Source organism: Pangasianodon hypophthalmus, chromosome 21 (genome assembly GCF_027358585.1).
Source record: "Pangasianodon hypophthalmus isolate fPanHyp1 chromosome 21, fPanHyp1.pri, whole genome shotgun sequence".
Classification (NCBI taxonomy): domain Eukaryota; kingdom Metazoa; phylum Chordata; class Actinopteri; order Siluriformes; family Pangasiidae; genus Pangasianodon; species Pangasianodon hypophthalmus.
In genome coordinates this window covers 15,647,183-15,667,010 of record NC_069730.1, presented here as the reverse complement: position 1 = coordinate 15,667,010, position 19,828 = coordinate 15,647,183, and the positions used below count along the sequence as shown (strand labels likewise).

Below are 19,828 nucleotides of genomic sequence, written 5' to 3'. Positions count from 1 at the left end.
AAGTTTGTAGTTACTGAACAAGTTCATACCTGACCATATGATATTAGAAGTTAAATAAATGTGATTATACATGGTATTTTAATTTCTCATTACTTAAACATCACTTCGCATCAGAAGAGCAACTGCAGCATGCTAAAAACATCTCACCTTTTCTTCAATACTGTTAAATTTACTAAGAAACACTTCCCAATTTGACAGATCCCATTCTCGCCCAATCTGTCTGCATTTCACACTCCATTCTGCATTCTGAAGTGCAAACAGTAAATCAATGTATTCATGACAGATACAGAGTGTTCCAGCTGCTACGCAAGTCCGTGGATGCCGCTGGTGTCGTAAAGAGGAAAACTGGGTCGGCATATAAGGGGTCATGTGACGCCGGGAGGGTATGGAGTCACATCCCCGGCTGAGCCTCCTTTCTCACCATCCACCACCACACCACACCTAAACACAGTGACTGACTGCACGACTAGGAGCTAACGCTAACAAAAAGCTAATAAACTAGGAAACAAATCTGATCAATCAACCAAACGAACAACACCGAGTCACAGGCCACAAGGATAACATCGACTGTACTGATGACGAACACGATCCATCCTACTGCACTGCTGATGATATCGGTGAGGTCTGAGAACATTTAGCTAGGTTTCAGGGGTGGCGCCAGAGTGAAGAGTTTACCTAGAATAAGCATTCGACTCATGGCTCTTTGGTTTGTTAATCTGTTCTCAACACCACATTTTAGATAAAGACTGTCATCATTTTCAATGTCACAACTGTTGTTGACTTTTGGTAGAAGGAAATTGCTGTGTTTAGTGTATTACAAGGCAGCACAGCCTTAGTCCATAGTCCTAGATCTTAGTCCTTAGACTTTTATTCATTCATTCATTCATTCATTCAGTAACTGCTTTATCCTGGTCAGGGTCATGGTGGAGCCCGAGTAACAGTGGGCATGATTCGGAAATAGACTCTGGATGGGGCACCAGTCCATCACAGCTCACCACACACACACACACACACACACACACACACACACACACACACACACACACACACACACACACACACCCTAGGGGGAATGTAGCATAGCCAATCCACCTACCAGCTCCTGTTTTTGGGAATTGGGAGGAAACTGGAGAACCTGGAGGAACTCCACGGAGACGTGGAGAACATGCAAAACTCAACAGAGACATCAACCCGAGCTCAGGTTTGAACCAGGGACCCTGGAGCTTGATTTTATATCATATTATACCCTCTTACCTCACCAAAGCTCCAAATCAAACAGCGTAGTATTGAGAACAGATCATCCTTCAGATCACTAACATTAAACATCTGTAGTACCAGCAATTTTAAAAACATTAATAATAAAAAGAATAAGTACAAAACACATATGAACTAAACACATAAAGGGAGAAATACCTTCTACAGTCAAATACACATGGGTTAGATGGGTGTCATGATTTTCATTTACATCTATGGACTCCAGCCAGGGACCCCACTCTCATTGAGACCCAGTCGGGGTGCAGGAACAGGGATTAATGGGGGGATGAAGACTGGGCAGGAGAAGCAGAGACTTTCGCACACTGGCCGCCAAGAAATAAGTCAGAAAAGGAGAGGGATGATGATGATGATCACAGCATCACCGATCACCCATTCTTATCTATGTATGTGTTTCTTATATAAGTGTGTTCCATGTGTTTCTACTGTCATGATGTTATATAAAATGATCTAAAACTTCTCAACACCTTTAATAAATGGCATTAAATGACACATCATGTTTATGTCTGCATCTGATTTGTTATTTTGAGTTTTTCAATGTGCCAACTTTAGAAAGAACTGCTTCAGTATAACCGTGAAAAGAGTCATGCCTATGTTACATTATTAATCCAATAAAAAGTCTCAAAAGCAAATGGCAGTAAACCAGATTTTCTCTGTTATTGCATTTGATGCTATTACTGCCTGTGCCTGCAAAATAAAACCAAGCAGTAATTAGCATAATTAAATGAATGTGCATGGTAAAGCTAAGGCAATAACCATGAACACAACATTCTTCTCAAATTAACATATTCACTAATTAATGACATTCGCCTAAAAACAAAGGTCTATACAGTAGCTTAATAGAAAAATAAAACAAGCTCTGGTCATATTATTTTACCATTCCCTGAAATGCAAACACAAGAAAACTCAAGTGTGCTGAAGAAAGCTTGTGTATGTCTCACATCTTCCCTGCATAGTACTATGCATTGTAAACAAATAAAGCTATAACTGTATTGTGCAGGTGTTGCTTGATAATGGGTTAAAATGTACATTTGTAGACATGTACATACAGCAAGTGTCTGACATCAAACGGACCTGATGCCCGCAGCCTCCCCCCATGAAGGCTTATGGGTCATCGGTGCGTGCCTAGGCCAGGCGATGGAGAGGATATGAGAGAATACCCCATATCAGCCCTCCACCAGCCTGGTATAAGCACTATACATCCACTAACAGTGCAGCCAGTACCCAAGGCTTGGCTTCCTAACCAGACCCTGAGGTTCTGGCTGCACATTAGCTTATATCCACTATAGTACAATGCTGCTAACTGAATACCAGTACGGCAGTAGCAGCAGTGCACTCACAGTGTTGCGGCCAGTGTGCTTGTCCCAACTTACACAGCACCTCATCGCAGACATGACAGAAAGCCAAGCTTGTAGTTCATAAACTCATGATTCAATGGCTTTAGCCATTTGATTGGCCAGTTGGTTTTTCAACTGTAGCATGATGGGTGTTTAATTTAATAACATGACAAATGCTATTTGTGCATTCAGTATTTTCTAAATTAGCATTTCAATTTGCATGTCATTTTGTTAGAACCACTATATTGTATATTAAATTCATTAATGGATTTTTACTGCAACATTGGTTGGTGGTCATATATCTCTAAGGTGGTGTTTAAATTTTGCATAACAAAATCATTAGCAATAGTAATAAATCGTTGTAACAATGGCAACCAACCATCCAAGCAAATAAGGTTTAGGTAAAGGAAACTTACTAGCTTATCAAATCCAAGTGACTTAATTGAAATATTAACACCTTTTCCAAAGGCAGTGAGATCAAGGTAAGTTTAATCACATTAGTCCCTAAAACATCTTCCGATATTACTGCGAGTCAGAGCTGTGTGTTTATGTTGGGTGTTTATGCCTCCCCCAGGTGGCCCCTGGCTGCGTTGTTTCATATCATTTTCATGTTGAACTTGCGGGTCCCTCCAGAGGTCGAACTGGTAGTGGGCCCCTCTGTCTTCCTGAATGAGTACTCTACTGTGAAGTTGTTCTTGCGTTGGCCCCTTCCGCGGCTCCACACGAACAACAGCAGGAAACAGAAGAGTACTACACCCAGGAAGGTGATGCAGCCCATGGCTGTAGACACCAGGATTGTGGTGAGGTCAAGTGTGAACTTAAGGAAGACACGTGTACTGTTCAGACCAGTGTCATTAAAGTCCACCGCATACAGAGAACGGTTGGCGAACAGAGCGTGGTCCACCGGTTGTCCTTTCACCGTCAGTGTGGCAAAGTAGGTGTCGTTGCCACCTGCATTGCTGGCGATGCAGATGTACGTGCCACTGTCAGTCACCTGGGCATATCGGATCTCCAACGTTCCACCTGGTAAGACTGTGATCCTGCTGCTGCTTTTCGAGGTGATCTTTCGCCGCTGTGGTGAGATCCAGATGATGGCAGGCGCCGGTTCACCATCAGCACGACACAGGAAGGACACCAACTGACCCTCACGCACTGTCACTTGTTGAAGCTTCCGGTTGCGAATCTTCGGCTTCTGGCAAGTGAAGTAGTCAAATAATGCAGAATCCGGAAAGCTGCTCAGAATATTACCCTGTACCTCAGGTGGAGCAGCGCAGATCGGCATTTTCCCATCAAAGTTCAGAGTGCGTCTGCGTTGCAGAATCCAGAGAAGCCGGCAGTCGCAAGAAAGTGGATTTCCGTCTACTCGTAAAGTTTCAAGGCTGTTGACGGAATGAAAGGAGCTTTCCTCCAGTGTGACCAGCTCATTGTTGGAGAGGTTCAGCACCCGAATCTGCCTCAGACCACCCAGAGCATGAGGCTCCACAGCTTGCAGGTTAGTGCTGACCATGTGTAGCTCTTTCAGCCTTATAAGATCCTTGAACGCCCAGGGTTCCAGCACAGATATGGGGTTGTAGGAGAGGTTAAGGGATGTCAGGTAGACAAGGTTGCGGAAAGAAGCAGAAGGGACTGCAGTAATGTTGGTGTTAGTAATGGACAGCCAGGTCAAGTTTAGACCCTGGAAACTAAAGGGGGAGATGTATTCCAAGTATGGCCAATTGTCTATCTCTAGCCCCCGCAAAGCGGACATCTTGCGGAAGTTTTGGTCTTCGATGGTAGAGATGCTGAGGTGGCGTAATCGAAGGGTGACCAGGTTGCGCAGGTAGGATAGGGTTTGACCAGAGATTGAAGTCAGGTTGCATCTTTCTATGGTTAAGTCTTCCAGACCCAGCAATCCTGAGAAAGCTTTATGAGAGATGTAGACCAAGTCATTGTCACCAACCTGGAAAGTGGAAAAAATAGGTAAAAAATGCCAGATTAGGTACGCATTTAAACCCAATATATAATGAAAAATTCATCCATTCTATCATCGAACCATCTAATTTATCCTTCTAACCTCAAGGTGTTTGAGACTGTGCAGGTCCTGAAATGTATAATCCAACAGGATGACAATCTTGTTTTCACTCAGGTCTAGGGTAGTGAGGTTTGACAGGCGAGCAAAGGCGCCCATAGGCACCAGCTTCAGCTGGTTTCCACGAAGATGCAGTGTTCGCAGTGCCTGTAGACTGGCAAAGGCATTGGGCTCCAGAGTGGAGATGAGGTTCTCACTGAGGTCCACTTCTTCCAGCCGTGGATATGGTGCCAGATCTCCTGGTGACACCCAGCGTAGCCGGTTCCGACTGAGGTCCAGCAGCCGGGTCTCTGTAGGGATGCCCTCAGGTACACCCGACAGACGCTTTCGCTGGCAGGACACGGAGCGGAGCTGAGCCACACAGTCACAGCGTGGCGGGCAGCTCTGGCACACCGGGGCGAGGGCCAACAGGGTGAGGCTCACACCCAGCCAGCCCAGGCCCCATAAGGCAGCCATGAGCACCCCACCACCTCACTCTAGATGAATCAGTCTACCACACACCTATAGAGAGCAGAGGAGAATGAGATGTGAGAGGAGAGAGAGGAGTGAGTGGGGGAGGTGTGCAATTACAACATATGTGCACCCTGAAAAATATGTGACATTAGCATATAAATAGTCCACATTGTGACAAGAATTGTTGATATAATAGTATCAGTGTGTAGGACTAAATTTTCTCACTTAAAAGCTTTGTGTTGAACTAGGAGTAACATTAAGCAGTGGTCTATTTTGCATAAGAAAACACAAGTTATGAAATCTACTGAGTAATTCAAGCAGACAAGCCAATGCCTGGACACATTTCTGAAACACCTGCAAAAGCCTGTGAATAATGTGTGTGTTTGTGTGCTCCTCGCCTGCCTGCACAGACTGTCATTTCACTTTGAATAAATTAAAACTGGGTAGATAATGTGTGACCTACTGATTATATAAAAGGAGGATATATTTGTTGTGCCAGCTGAACAGCAGATAATACTGAATTGGGTATAAAACGAGACCTAAAAGAGCCATTGTTCTACACTAAATACCCTGTTTATATTGCTCACATCTCTTGGTGTGGGTAAGCAGATGGAACTGGCCTCCTGATGAATTACACACATCTTCTCAGCACCTTATGTAGCAATTATGCTAAGTATAATTGCATGTCCAATGGCACTTATATCCATCCAAGCCTTTTGTTGAAAAAAATCAAACATCTGTCAAAAATTTGTATACATTACATTATGTTCAATCAGGAATTGCAATGATTGGTAAAGGAAAGAGTGCTCTCTTTAAATTAATCCTATATGTGCTTCAAGATGCTCACTGACTGCAAATCAGCGGAACACTTATTGCATATCCTAGCGTTTATCCAACCTTCAGTCCATTAATACACTTTTCCTATTTCGTTGTTCTGGGCTCATATAAACTTTGTAAGAGTTAATTTATGCCCAGTGGCTTTACTGTCATGTGATTTAACAGGGACCTAATTACACTGGAAAAGTATATGAAAAATTAGTTTTAGTAACACAAATATTGCAATTTATTTGTAGACAAGGAACCACATTGTACATCTAAAGACCTCAATACTGCACAAAGCACATCATGCTCACTCACCTTATAAAACTTTTAACAAGGTTTTCACATCCACCAAAACAATAAAGGAGACTAACTGGGGACAAAGGAGAACGAAGGGGATCTTTTAAAAACAAAATAAATAATAAATTTGCTGAGTGTATAGATCAGAGCCCATCAAATCTAGTTATCTGGATTCAATAGGAGCAAGAGCCAACGAACGAAATACCTGCTGTTTGTGGGCTTTGGCACTCACTTAAAAGTTGACTCATTCGGCATAGTTCCATCGTGCTCTGAGTCTCGTAGGGATTCCAGCCAGCCGAGTGCTTCGTGTAATTGCCAAATCCAACACTCGCTAAAGCCCTCGCTGCCTCTCAGAGGGCTTCAGAGTCACATCAAGTCGTGTCAGTACATTAAACTCACAGTAGGTTCACCTTTTGGGGCTATGGAATTAGAAAGGTCTCAAAATGTCACTAGAAATTTTCAACTACAAAGTTCTACATTCCCCCAACATATGTTCAACATTGCATGAAGGGCTTAATAATTAGCTGAGGAGTGAAAATAGTCACGTTGGAGCTAGAAAAAACTCTGAGTACTGTTCTGGTCCTCTGTGGCTAAGAAGTGTTTTCCATTAGATGTTTGAGGCAGAACCTAGTATCAGACAGTAAAGTATAATTACTGCATGCATATTAATGTATGTTTCTAATTCCACAGTTGCTTATAACAATTTGCATGTTGGTTTCTGGTTGAAACATTTCACAGTTTAAGTGCACAGAATTTCATATTCATCAATACTGTTTCCATTATTTCAGAGGTGCAATGAGATCAGTTTGAAGGTTATCTTTATTAGAAAGCTCAAAGGTATGGCACCTTCACCTAGGCCCCCGTGCATGTGAGTTCTAATCGCAACAATACCATGCCATCCGTGGAATGGAACACAGAGTCAGTCACAGTGACACTAGCCAATCATGGATGTCTGTGAGATGTACATGGAAAGCTAGTCCTTTTCTTAGGGTGTGTTATGCTGCCCTGTGATGCAGCATGAGCAGCAGCTAGGCTGACTTTGTGTGTTGATTGACCTGGAAGCATGTGTTAGCCTTCACCCTCCCTGGTTGGTAGCTGTTGTGTGTTCGGGGAGAGCAGGCTGATGGATGGGAATTGGCAGGTGACCAAATTTGGGGAAAAATGAGGGGAAAAATTGTACAAGCTCTTGGTTCATTTGAATGTGCCTTATTAAGGTGTCTGATTACACGTTTGAACATTGTTGGAAAAAAGTCAAACTGTTAGCACACAGGCTCAAACTCACAATACGCTGCTATGAACTGACACGTTAATAGCCAGTGGGAATCAAGAAAACAGCTATGACTGATCTTCCACAAAGCTCAAGGACTGTATAAAAAGATATCAAGGTGTTTAGGGTAACTTTTATCAACAAACTAAGCCATCTTTCAGAGATGAAAGAAACAAGACACATCCAAAGACAAAAACTAACTGCCACAGAGATTCACAAAAAATCCAATCAAGCAGCAGGAGATCTGAAAAAGCCTTCAGAGGCAAGTGGAATAAAAGTGCACATTTATATCACATTCAGAACTAGCATTTTGCTTGTTTCACTATCAATATTTTAGCATATGTGTTTGACTCTTTGTGATTTGTCAAAACTAAAGAACATCTATAAAAACTGACACATTAAGTGTCTTGTTGGTTGAGGGGTATTCAAACTTTTACACTCAACTCTGTACTGATACAACTGAGCTGTATGTTAGGTAACGCCTGAGATGGAGACTGTTTTTTTTCACACGACACTCTTTGTCATTTCAAACTAACACTAACACATTAGCTAACTCCATCATGAAACTCCCCCCACAGCATTTCACACGCCTTCAGCTCAAATGTACGTCATTGTCACTTACTCAAACACCACTGCAGGGGACTGCGAGAAATCGAGTGTTTATGGTGAGTGAAGGAATGTCTGTCAAAGACCAATATCCTTATAGTGTATCTATGCCTCGTTTTAATATTCTGTAGAGTGTTAATACTGCACATCCATGTGTACTACCTTCCACATTTACACCTTCTGAATTTAGCTGCACTCTCATTAAGATGGCACTACCACTATCTGTCATCATGGACTCTGCATGGTCACAGTGGGAGTCTCTAACACTTTGCAGGATGCATTTGCAGACTTTGCTCTAGTGGAATTGTGATAATTAATAGTAAAATAACAATACAGTGGCTTAGAAGACATCCAGAGATAAAGCTATAGCTTTAACTCGCTGATTAATAGTGAATCACCATAATTAAAAATCCTGGCTGAAACTGAATTTAATTACATGCTGGGGGAGCGTGCCAGAATGTCTTTTGCCTTTGCATTGCATACATTATTTTGCTTTTTATGATTGTAAATGAATGAAATTTTTTCAATGGACACTGAAATTTGTGAAGCATTATATAACCATATATTGCAGAGATGCACAATAGTATTGGAATAATAGTAGTTTAAAAATAAGTAAGTAAGTAAGTAAGTAAATAAATAAATAAATGTTTCAGCAACAGATCCATGCGTCTTTGACTGACAATTCATTTGAACTTAACTTCTTATGTTTACATTATCTTATTTATATGATTTCTATTTCGATTTCTAAGCCTTTAAAGCTATGGCCTACCCATTTATAGCCATCTTTAATTTTAATGATTTGGTTGGTCTGCTAAACTGAAATGTTGTGCAAATACACATCTGAAATGCTACTACAGTCTAGTGCCAAATTCTAAGCGTTACAAATCTGTGTGTATCAGCATCAGCGCACACACACACACACACAGCATCAGCGCACACACACACACACACACACACACACATATATATATATATATATATATATATGTATCTCTAATAATATGTATTAAAATGGCCATTTTTGGCCAAAAAAGAAATGCAGAGTAAAACATTCTGTGGCTGAAACATTCGGTGCATCCCTACTGATTAACACAATTTGCCTAAAGACAGCCAATTGACTGCAGTCATCTACAAATTAACTGAGACTCCGAATGCCAGGCATGCCATGTATTCTAGACACTCATTATTCAAGATCCATTATTTAACATTTCTCTCTCCTCCAGGGAGAGAGAGAGAGAGAGAGACAGAGAGACAGGGAGAACTCTCCTTTTGAAGGCTCAGAACACAGGCTCCCAGTGAAGTCGGCCTTTACTTTGTCACCAATGCAGCAGACAGTTATAAATACACATTGATTTTTTGGTCAGATTGTCTGGATTGTCAGACACACAGGCAGTGTGGTGTTCAGACACTCCTGGCTACCTCCATCCCATAATATTATCTCAGACACAGACAGGAGACTGTGGAAGACATGCACAAGCACTGGTGCGCGCACACACACACACACACACACACATACACATACACACACTTCTGTGGCCCAAAATTATGATTTACGGACAATGTAAATGCAAAAGGGATGATTTTACCATAGAAACACAAGAATGGGTGCAATTTAATAATCTCCCCATGTCAACAGGTCTTTTGTGTAAAAGATTCAAAAAATATGTTCCATTTGCCATCATAAGCCCTGTGAGTCACATTTACCCTAAAATAATTCAGCTGTGAAAATACTCTGCTAACATGCATGGTCTGAGATGGCTTGAGATTTGGGAGGAGGAATTTGTTAACGCTATTTTAAAATCCTTCTGAAATCTGTTCCGATCCTAAAAATAGATTCATGCACTAGAGTCTGACTTTGTTTTTCTCTCTATCTTGTTTGTGTGTGCACCCAATTTAACGAGTCAGAAATTCCATAAACTGTTTGTTCCTTTTAATGCTTTCACATCAAAGCCACAATAAAACCCATTACAAACCTGTGTGCGCGCTATGCCGAAGTATTGTTTCGCAACAAACGTGAACAAAACCCAAGCGCTGGCTTAGACATTTCTTGTGGCAGAATGAGGACACAGCCGGTGTCTCAGCATCCAGCATGTGACTGTTTCAATGGCAGTTGGGGAGGAAGAGGGACAGGTGTAATACTGTCAGTGCAAGTGCTCTTACAGTCCCTACAGTAATATACTTCAATGTATTATACATTTCCAGCAGTTACTTACAGTGACACAACCTGACTGGTTGAAAGGTGTTCAGCTTTCTTTCTGCTTGGTAGTCTATCTCAGCATCTCTCCACTGACTGATCTGGAGCACTGCCAGTCTGCTGTTTTCTAACCACAATGTCTTAACAAATACAAATATAGAAATAGGATGCATTAAAAATTGACCTGCATCTAATGCTATAGTTAGATTTGGAAGAAAACTGCAAAATTAGTAGGTCAAACTCCAAACTATTGCTCCTTCTATGCCAATTTTTCTGTCTGAGTTTGTGACGGATGAAAAAACACACAAACTGGAACAGCTAAAAATTACCCTGCTGTTGCTAAGATATACACTAATACAAATTCACAAGTGTTACTGAGTTATGCTGAATGTTGGTAACATTTGTTTCCATTTTATTAGGGTGTTGCATAGCAAAAAGCCACTGCTTTTTTTGGGGAATTTACTTTTTTTTAGGAGTTTGCTTGCTATATGTTTTTCTTTACTTTCCAAAAAATGTTGTACAAAATCAATAAAATACTAAATGAATTACATCATTACTGTGATTTAGTTCACACATACCACCTTGATTCTTCAATCACTTATACAGCATATAAACTGTGCAGTGGCCTGCAAACACCCAACAGATGAACTATTGATGAAAAAAGAGGCCATGGATAACTCTCAACATGATGCTTCCACCACCATGTTTCACTGTGGGAAGGGTGTTCTCAGGGTGATGAGCAGTGCTGGGCTTCTGCCAAATGTAGTGCTCAGTACCAAGGGCGAAAAATTTTGGTCTCATCAGACCAGATGTTAAATGAATCTCCAACATGTCCTGTGGCAAACTCCAAACAAGATTTCATATGGCTTACCACACCTTCATAAAGCCTAGCTTTGTGGAGTGTCCAAGCTATGGTTGAATAGCTTCTCCCATTTGAGCTGTGGATCTCACTAGCATCTTCAGAGTTACCCTTGGCCTCCTTGTTGCTTCTCTGACTAATGATTTCAATTCCAGGTTGTAACACTACAAACTGCGTAACAGTTCAAGGGGGTGAATACCTATGCAAGTTGCATTAACCTAATATATTTAATCCCTCATTTTAAGACCATTTTAACATATTATTAAAATCAAGTCAGTTATATGCATCAGGCTTGTGTGTGCCCTTGTTTCTTCCTGAAGATCATGAAGGATAAAGGTCCTGAAGGCACTGATGTGTTCATGCATGAAGAAAGTACACAGCCCTGGGATCAGTTCCCTGCACTGTGATTTATTCTGTGAGTTCAGAAACATCACACAGGCCAACACACAGACATCACCTTACACACCAACATGTCCACTCTGCCCTCAACCACAAGGACGAGAAAGAGAAAGCGTGGCCGGGGAATCACTTCATCACTCACAGCACAAATAGAGCAAGGAACTTGTGATGCCAATGGAAGGAGTGCAATGAAGGAGTGAAACAGAAAGCAGTGTGTGCTTAGGATTAGCACGGAACAAACCATGCCGCAGTTGGATACCTGCCGATAAACTGCAGATGAATTAATTACAATATTACATAACCTTCTGTTAAATAACTGGAACAGACAGCAATCAAACCACATGTCCACTTTTTGTCTTCAGCTATCTACTGTAAGTGCCACTAAACTCAAAAATGTGATTTTTAATGAATAACACTCCAGATTCTGATAAATTGTCAATATGGCACTAATTTTCCATTTTTCCATTTAACATTGTTCTATTTAAAATGGAGAGTTCTGTACTTCTGTAAAAATAATTTAGGGAGTGTTAAGTACCACTTAGCTTAGGGAAGTTGTGATAACCAGAAAATCTTAGCTACAGAACCTCCATCCTAGACAATTTAAAACTATAGTGCATATGATTTTTTTGGTTAAAAATGGAATCAGGAAAGAAAAAACCCATAAAACTTGATGTTCCTGAGCTGGTGTGAGTTGCCCTGTAATGGTAACTTATAGTAATTCACAATCAGCAAAGACTGGTATGACTTAATGCTGAGTTTCAGCCATCATAACAGAAAAGAGTTTCTCCTTTAATTGTCTTCGAGCTAAAAAGCTTGCGATGACTGGCCTCAAAGACCCCCAAAGCCCCACGGACAGCTTGTAATCTCACTCCACAGAAAACTTCCCTTCAACTAAGCCTTGTTTTTAGCTAGCACACTAGCATTAGCCAACCAGCTTGCTAGTATCAGATTTGTGCTGTCTTCTTAGCTAACAGAGCAAACACAGCTAAACCACAACACCAATGATCAGGTCAGCAATTCAAAAAACACAACACAAGAGCACAACATAAAATGGTGCATAACACAGCTGATGCTAACAAGCTAAACGTGCAACGTTAGCTTGCTGAAAGTTTTGTTAAAATTATGTTTTGCTCTTTCACCTCTTTCTCTACTCTTAAATAAGCTGAGAGAACATTATTATACAAATTAAGACTTACTAAAATCCCAATAATAATTGTCCCCTGTGACAAATATGAGCTACTATAAGTTAGCTAGCTGGCTAGCTATTTTGGTTAGCTCTTCTAATGAGAGTGGAAGTGTAGAAATGTTTCTGTGCCATTTTTAGAGGTTTCTTGGGTATTAAAGTAGACTACTTACTTTATTATATTACACTGGATATTTCTGTTGGTGTATAATCGGGTACTTTAAGTTTTTTTTTTTAAATACAACTGTACTGAGCTGGTTAGGTCTCTCTCCTAAATGCCGCCATTGCAATGAGTTGTGTAGCTCAAGGGGGAACTGTGCATTTGCTATGACTAATTTCTGTCCTCACACAAACCCACACTGATTACAAACACCCACCAAGCAGTAAATAATGGAATGAGAGAGAGAGGCAACCATAAAAGCACCCTGCTTCAGACACATGCCGAGTGTGTACACTGCTGTTTAAGTCACACAAGCACCACTGCTCGTTTCTCTCTGATCATCTCCGGCGTTTGCACATCACACGATTAATAAAGAAAGCTGCAAGTAATGAGACGCAATCTGGTAATTTTTGCATTCACCTCTTTTCATGGTTCATAAATGAGAACAAATTACAACTGGCTATTTCATCTTCTGTTTCTACATGGTTAGGTCCAGAAAAATTAAAGTCAAGTATGAAGCTGCAAGGTAAATGGACAACTAGTTATAGTGGATTCTTTCACAATTTTGTGGAACTAAGAACAATACCACCACCAACAATCCTACGTAAAAATACACAGAATAGTAAATACAGGCTGGGGCTGATTTCTTTCTAGCCCAGACTGTAGATTCACGTATCTTATTCCTGACAGTAACATCGAGCGATTGCATGGAGTGTAGCACACCCTAGATTTGTTGCTGATTTGGGCTAAGTGTTTAACAAATGCTTGCTGTCAAATCCATAACACTTCATCAGCAGTGATTGAGAAGGTGCATTGAAAAACAGTAGTGTAGTAGGTGCAGGTGTATAGTAGGTGCAGTAAACATGAATGATCTGGTTTACTTTCTGAATAATTCTCTTTTTTTTTTTTTTTCCCAGAATGCCTTTTTAAAGAGAAATTATAAGTAAACAGATACATACATACAGCACATTGTCTAATCATAGTAAAAATTACACAAAGAGACAAACAGGAGAACTGTGAGGTTTTAATGAACAAGTTAACGGCAAGCGCAGCTTTTCTGTTTCCCATGCATACTATTCAGAGGAGATACGGCATGATTACAGACTTGAAACACTTGACTTAAAAACATTTGGAAGCATGAATGGTGAATGGTAAGTGTGCTCCTCTGTGTATGCATAATAGTTTTATGCGTATGTGGGACCCCTGTGCTACAAGGCTCAACCAGAATGGTTTCATAATAGTAATGATAAGTAGGTTTTTTTTTGCTCATATCATGAACAGCCATCACTGTAAATGTAATAAATAATCATGATTTTAATGATAAGCAAAATTATTATAACTGCTGTTATCATACAGCGGTAAATAATATCACAAAAAGATCTAACTGCTGAAATGGGCATTTGTAATTGAAAAAGTCATTTTAGCCATGATATTCCAAAAATCTTGCAAGAACATACAGCTCTATGACTAGGAAAGACCCAGTGAACATATCCCCAGGCATTCTGTGACAATATTTCAAAGTCAGACTGCACAGTGGGAATACAGAGCTATCTTGTCTTAAAGCAGCATGGGCTCCTTGTATCTGCATTTATAATACAGCGTGACAAAAAAGTTCTCATAAAGAGTTGAAGAGGAGCTAAAATGACCCCACTCTTCTGAATCAGCTGGATAGTATGGGTGAAGAGGTGGAAGTGGGGACAATTTTCACTTCCACCTGAAAGGATTTCCCTAGCACAAGCTTGCATGCCTTTTGCATCACCTCAGGACACAAGCAGAGCTCTAATGCACCTGTATATAAATAGAAGGAATATATTCAGCTTCATATATAGTGTACATGCAGATTAAAGTGAGTATAGTGGTTATAGATTAAGACACAGACACAGGGTTACATAACTAGTTCTCTTACTCAGAGGGGATGTGATGTCCTTCCTTTGTGTGTGTCATGGCTACAGTGACCCACGCATGTCTTCAAGGCATGGACACAAAGCTGCCCAAAATCCTTGTGAAGCACTGACACAAATGACATGCATTACTCTGACATACTGTGATAAATGTACGGCATGTGTGTGTATATAGTATGTGTGTGTGTAAGTGTATTGCGTGACCTGTCAGTAATACTTAAAAGAAGAGCAGGATGCATGCAGAGTGTGAGCAGAAAGTGGGAGCCAGAGCAGGCAGATGCAGAGAAAAGGGGCTGAGCAGCTGTCTGAAAACCCACCATAATGCCACAGCTTGTTTATTCTCAGTCTCTGAGGCATTTAGGCCATGTATGTGTGAGAAGATGTGAATAATTGCACATTTCTGTGTCATTCTTTTGTACCTAATAGAGACTGTGCAGACGATTTAATTACTACTTTAAATTAATTAGTATTTGTATGAGATTGGGACCTTTTGTCCATTAAAATTATTCTGAATATGTGTGAGCAGGTGTTAAGATGTGTGTGTGTGTGTGTGTGTGTGTGTGTATGCCACAGCAGAGGTTTTTCTTGTTGAATTAGCATCAATGTAGTCTCACAAGCTTTTGTAAACGGTCTGGTACTTTTGGCCAAGTACCACCTACAAAAAAAATCAAAAATCATACAAAAATCTTGAAAAACTCTAATGTAGATGTGATGCTCTGAACGTTTTTTAATCCAGTCAGGCCAGCCAAGTGGACCTTTGCCAAGTGCTGCTCACAGGACAGCATAACACACTTACGGGAAATCGCTATTTACCCTCTTCCACATACATGAGCTCACAGATGCCCATGATTGGCTAGTGTCACTGTGATTGACAGGGGAGAGAGTGTATACCATCCCTCCCACCCTAACAGCATGTCCAATTTTGCTCCCTTGGCTCCCAGCTATGGACGGCTATGACATCATTGTGATTCAGATTTCACGACTATAGGGCGAAAGCCACTTGGAAGCCCAGAAAAACAATTTTTTAATACTGAAACATTTTGAAAATGTATGATGACGGATACAACACGCATCATGCACGTGCACAGAAAACTTAAATTTTCTTATATCACGGCGCTGTTTATTCTCAAATCTGATTGGTCAGAAGGTGTTAATTTTCTATAAGAGCAGCTATGACAGTAGTTCTGGCAGTAATTAAATTCACGAGTTTTTATTAATGTGCTCATTCTAATGTGCTTTTCTTTTCTATAATAACAACTTGCACAAGGACATAATGTAAGGCTAATAATAGACATGAAAAATTGTGTTATTATTTTACAAAAAAAAATTGTATAATCATAGGTATTATGATGGTTTCTGTAAGGAAATGTTTAGGATTTATGGAAGAAGTCTCCCGAGTCAGTGCGTTTTAACAGTCAGTTACAGTAAGCTTTCCACCCTTGAGAGAGTCTTCAGAACAGAGGAATATTTTTTGTGTTAACAAAGAAGAGAAAGAAAAAGAGAGGCTAGTGAGAGAACAACTGTTTATACCTGCTAAAAAGTAAGTGATAGAAGGAACTAACTTTTTTCATGGATGTTCCATGGTATTTAATATAACTATAAACTGCTATCATACTTTAATAAATATAAATTATAATCCTTGGCAAATTACTGTGGTATAAGAGGAATAAAACACTTTAGGCCTTTATGTTATTACTGGAAAATAATCTTTGGGGTCATAACAACGCTTTGCTTCGTGATGGGCCACATCTCACCACCATGTCCTTGAATATTTTCCTATAACAGTATGCTCCAGTGTGATTTTATTCCTTACTGATAGCATGCCATCATCGTTGCTATGATCACACAGCCAGCTTGCAGAGTATGCTCAGGATACCAGTACTGGGTCATTATTGTGTATCCACCAATATTCAGAGCTCTGATATTAGCACTGACAAAAAAAAAAAAAGATGGGATCAGTGCATCCTTAATATTGACAGCATCTTATTGGTAATTTACTACACAAACAAAAAACAGCCAAAACAAATTGCAACAGTTGGCTGTTTGAAGGATACTGTCAATGCAGGCTGACTCAGGACTAATGTGAACCGATCCGATATCAGACAGGGTGCAGCGAGACCTATGGCATGATTAACCGAGCCTCTAGGAGTTATTAATGTGATGGGGTAGAGGGCTAACAGCATGTTGCTATAGGGAATTGAATTGGTACGTGGCCCGAATGCTTACCCTCTGCTCTTGTGAGCCGTGTAAAGACTGCAAATTTGCAGCAGAGAGGAGCATGAGGAATGCACAGAACAAATGCTCAGATGTGCAATATAACTGTATTCATTCGAGGCCTTTAGTTATTTTAATGATTTAGGCACTTTAGGGACCTTCACTGCACAAAAGCACTTACAATTAAAACATTGTTTTGTGAAGAAGCACTGTTAACAATACTATAACCACTTTAAGAGCCTACGTACTGAGCATTCTGTTTATCACAGAGAGCACTGGTGTATCTGTGTTCTCGCTGTGAATAAAGGATCAGCATGATTGTAACTTTTGAACTCATTTTAGCAAGGTGTGTGCAGTGACACTGAGAGTTAGTGCACTGCAGAGGAAACAGGGCCTTGTTTCATTAGTCATTATCTGACACACTCTCATTGACATGCCCTTCCTAATTTCCCTGAGGGGAATCTGCTGCACCATCTTGAAGACCATTACAATACTCCATTAGCTTGTGTGAAGTTCGTTAGTCATGTCCTTCAAGAGGGCATTTGATATTTCAAAAGAGTGCAATGGGCCAACATTTTACCTCTTCTATGATTAAACTGGCTAAAGATAGTTACAGAAGAATAGATAATATATAATTTATACAAGCTATTGAGACCTGTAGCAATAATGTACAGTCCCTATTAGCATGGAAAATGCCAGTGAAACCATTTAAACACTTTAGCAGGAGATTATCTCATTACTTTCAATCATCATTTCACTTGTCACTATTGTAGTGACCCTCATTTACATTCATGAATAATGAGAATGAGCATTTGTCTTGAATCTGTCAATCGCTGCTAAACACTATTCTTCCAGAATCCCATGCTAAATTGTTACAGTTGGTAAATGGGATCTACACTGAGGTGAAGAGCTTGAATGGCACATTCTTAAAATTCCTTGGCTGAAAAAAAAAAAGAAAAAAGAAACAGTTCATCAACATAATACACCATGACTAGCAGCACGTCCAAATACACAGCATGCTAAAAGTGACTGTTCCCCTGAGAACATAAAATATGAAGCTCTGCCCAACTTTCAAGGGCATCCTAATTTTCAGAAACATGCCTATGTCTTGAAAAGTCTTGTAAGTTTTAAGTGTATATAGGATCAACTACAAATGACACAAAAAATTAGTATACCTGATATGGACTCAATATGTTGTCACATTTACAGAAAAGAATTTACTTTAGAAGCAAACATGTGAGTGTCAGACATGTGAGTGAGTGAGTATAAAAGAATCTCATAAGTGCATCGGCAGTTAAAAAAAAAAAAAAAAAAAAAAAAAAAAAAGATTTTTGGTATATCATCTTCATCGCATTTACATGCACTCTGCAAAGATGTAGTGTCAAGACTAGGCCTTTTATGCTCTCCAAACAGGAAGTGACCTGGAAGCAGTCATCTACAACTCAGCGGAGGGAGACCTCTGCTGGCAGGGAGGTGTAATATCCTGGGCTACTGTGACAGTGTTCTAAACTAACATTGGACACTGATGTGCATTACATGCACATCAAATTCCGTTTAAGGTCATTTGGGTTGCAGCCATATTCCGAGCACGATGTTTGTATGCGTACAGCCATCGGAATATGCCTGTATACATGGTTGTTTTAAGTATGCCTGAGTTGCCATTCCTAAATACCTAGCCTACAGCTAAGCATCTGTTAGGATCCACAATTCCTCGTAGACTGAGCATGTGCAGATATCTCCTTTCAGTGGATTTTCTGAATAAGGTGTTTACGTCCAACAAATTTCTGATTAAACAATTAAACAGGCGTATTCCAGGGGTGGGAATTGGAATTTGGTGAATCAGAATATTGTCTTAATCTGAATCGGGCAATCGGATTACAGCGTTTACATGACTCAATACTAATCAGAATATTTCCAAATTCAGATTAATATCAGAATATTGATGTGCATGTAAACGTAGCCATTGAGTAAATTTCTCATTTCATGCTTTTTGCCTTTATGACTGTATACTGTAATTTATCAAAATCCCATCATTAAGGATGGGATATACAGTAAAGCCTAGTTCACCATTTTACAATGTGTGATTTCAGGAAGCTTTTAAGATTATTACTTGTCACACTGTATGAGACAATCCCAATAAAATCGTGGCTGAATTCTAGAACAGGCTGTGTGATAACGTGTTCTCAATGTTCTCAGCCTATACCATTACACCATGAACATCCTCTAATCAGAGATCTGCGATTAAAGAAAATTGCTATGTTTTGCTTACATCATCAATCAGCACAGAAATTGGGGTTGCATAAACAGAATTTTTTTTCAAGTGGGCTTGGGGTAATAAAGATATTTTTTTCTTTCCATTAGAATTAGAATTTTTGTGTTATCTAATGCTGTCCTCCTATTGGTGACTTTTAGGCGAGCATCATGGCAGTGTCACATTCCAAGATTTTAACAAAATTTTCTGCCCAAGAGCATGTCATATTATGCGTTCTAAGACCTCTGATCTCAGCTCACGACCAAAGAATGCTTTTACGATGTGCGTTTTGTCTGCAACAGCAAAGCCAGGCTCAAAATAATTCAATGTAAAGTTGGATTAAGTCAGCAAAGATGATAAAGAGGATAACACACACAGGAGATATTTCTAAAGAAAATAGGTGCATTGTTATTCTTTGATATTGCTGTTAGGGGAGGATGAGATAACATGACATTATAGGTTAATATTATTTTATTCACTGCTTGCACATGCATGGTGACATATTCAAGAAACAAAAGACATTTAGAAGTAGGTGTTATGATAGA

At 40.0% G+C, this 19,828-nt stretch overlaps 1 protein-coding gene across 1 annotated transcript in view; it reads right to left on the bottom strand.

The window, feature by feature from the left end:
• Window positions 1-61: 61 nt before the first annotated feature.
• Window positions 62-19,828, bottom strand: part of LOC113533554 (leucine-rich repeat and immunoglobulin-like domain-containing nogo receptor-interacting protein 3) — a 44,359-nt gene continuing 24,592 nt past the window's right edge. The window contains exons 2-3 of the mRNA XM_026925767.3: window positions 4,663-5,178; window positions 62-4,548 (exon numbers count right to left, since the gene is read on the bottom strand). Of these exons, the coding sequence (XP_026781568.1) occupies window positions 3,205-4,548; window positions 4,663-5,133 (1,815 nt within the window). The 5' untranslated portion in view covers window positions 5,134-5,178 and the 3' untranslated portion in view covers window positions 62-3,204. The remainder of the gene's footprint in view (window positions 4,549-4,662; window positions 5,179-19,828) is intronic.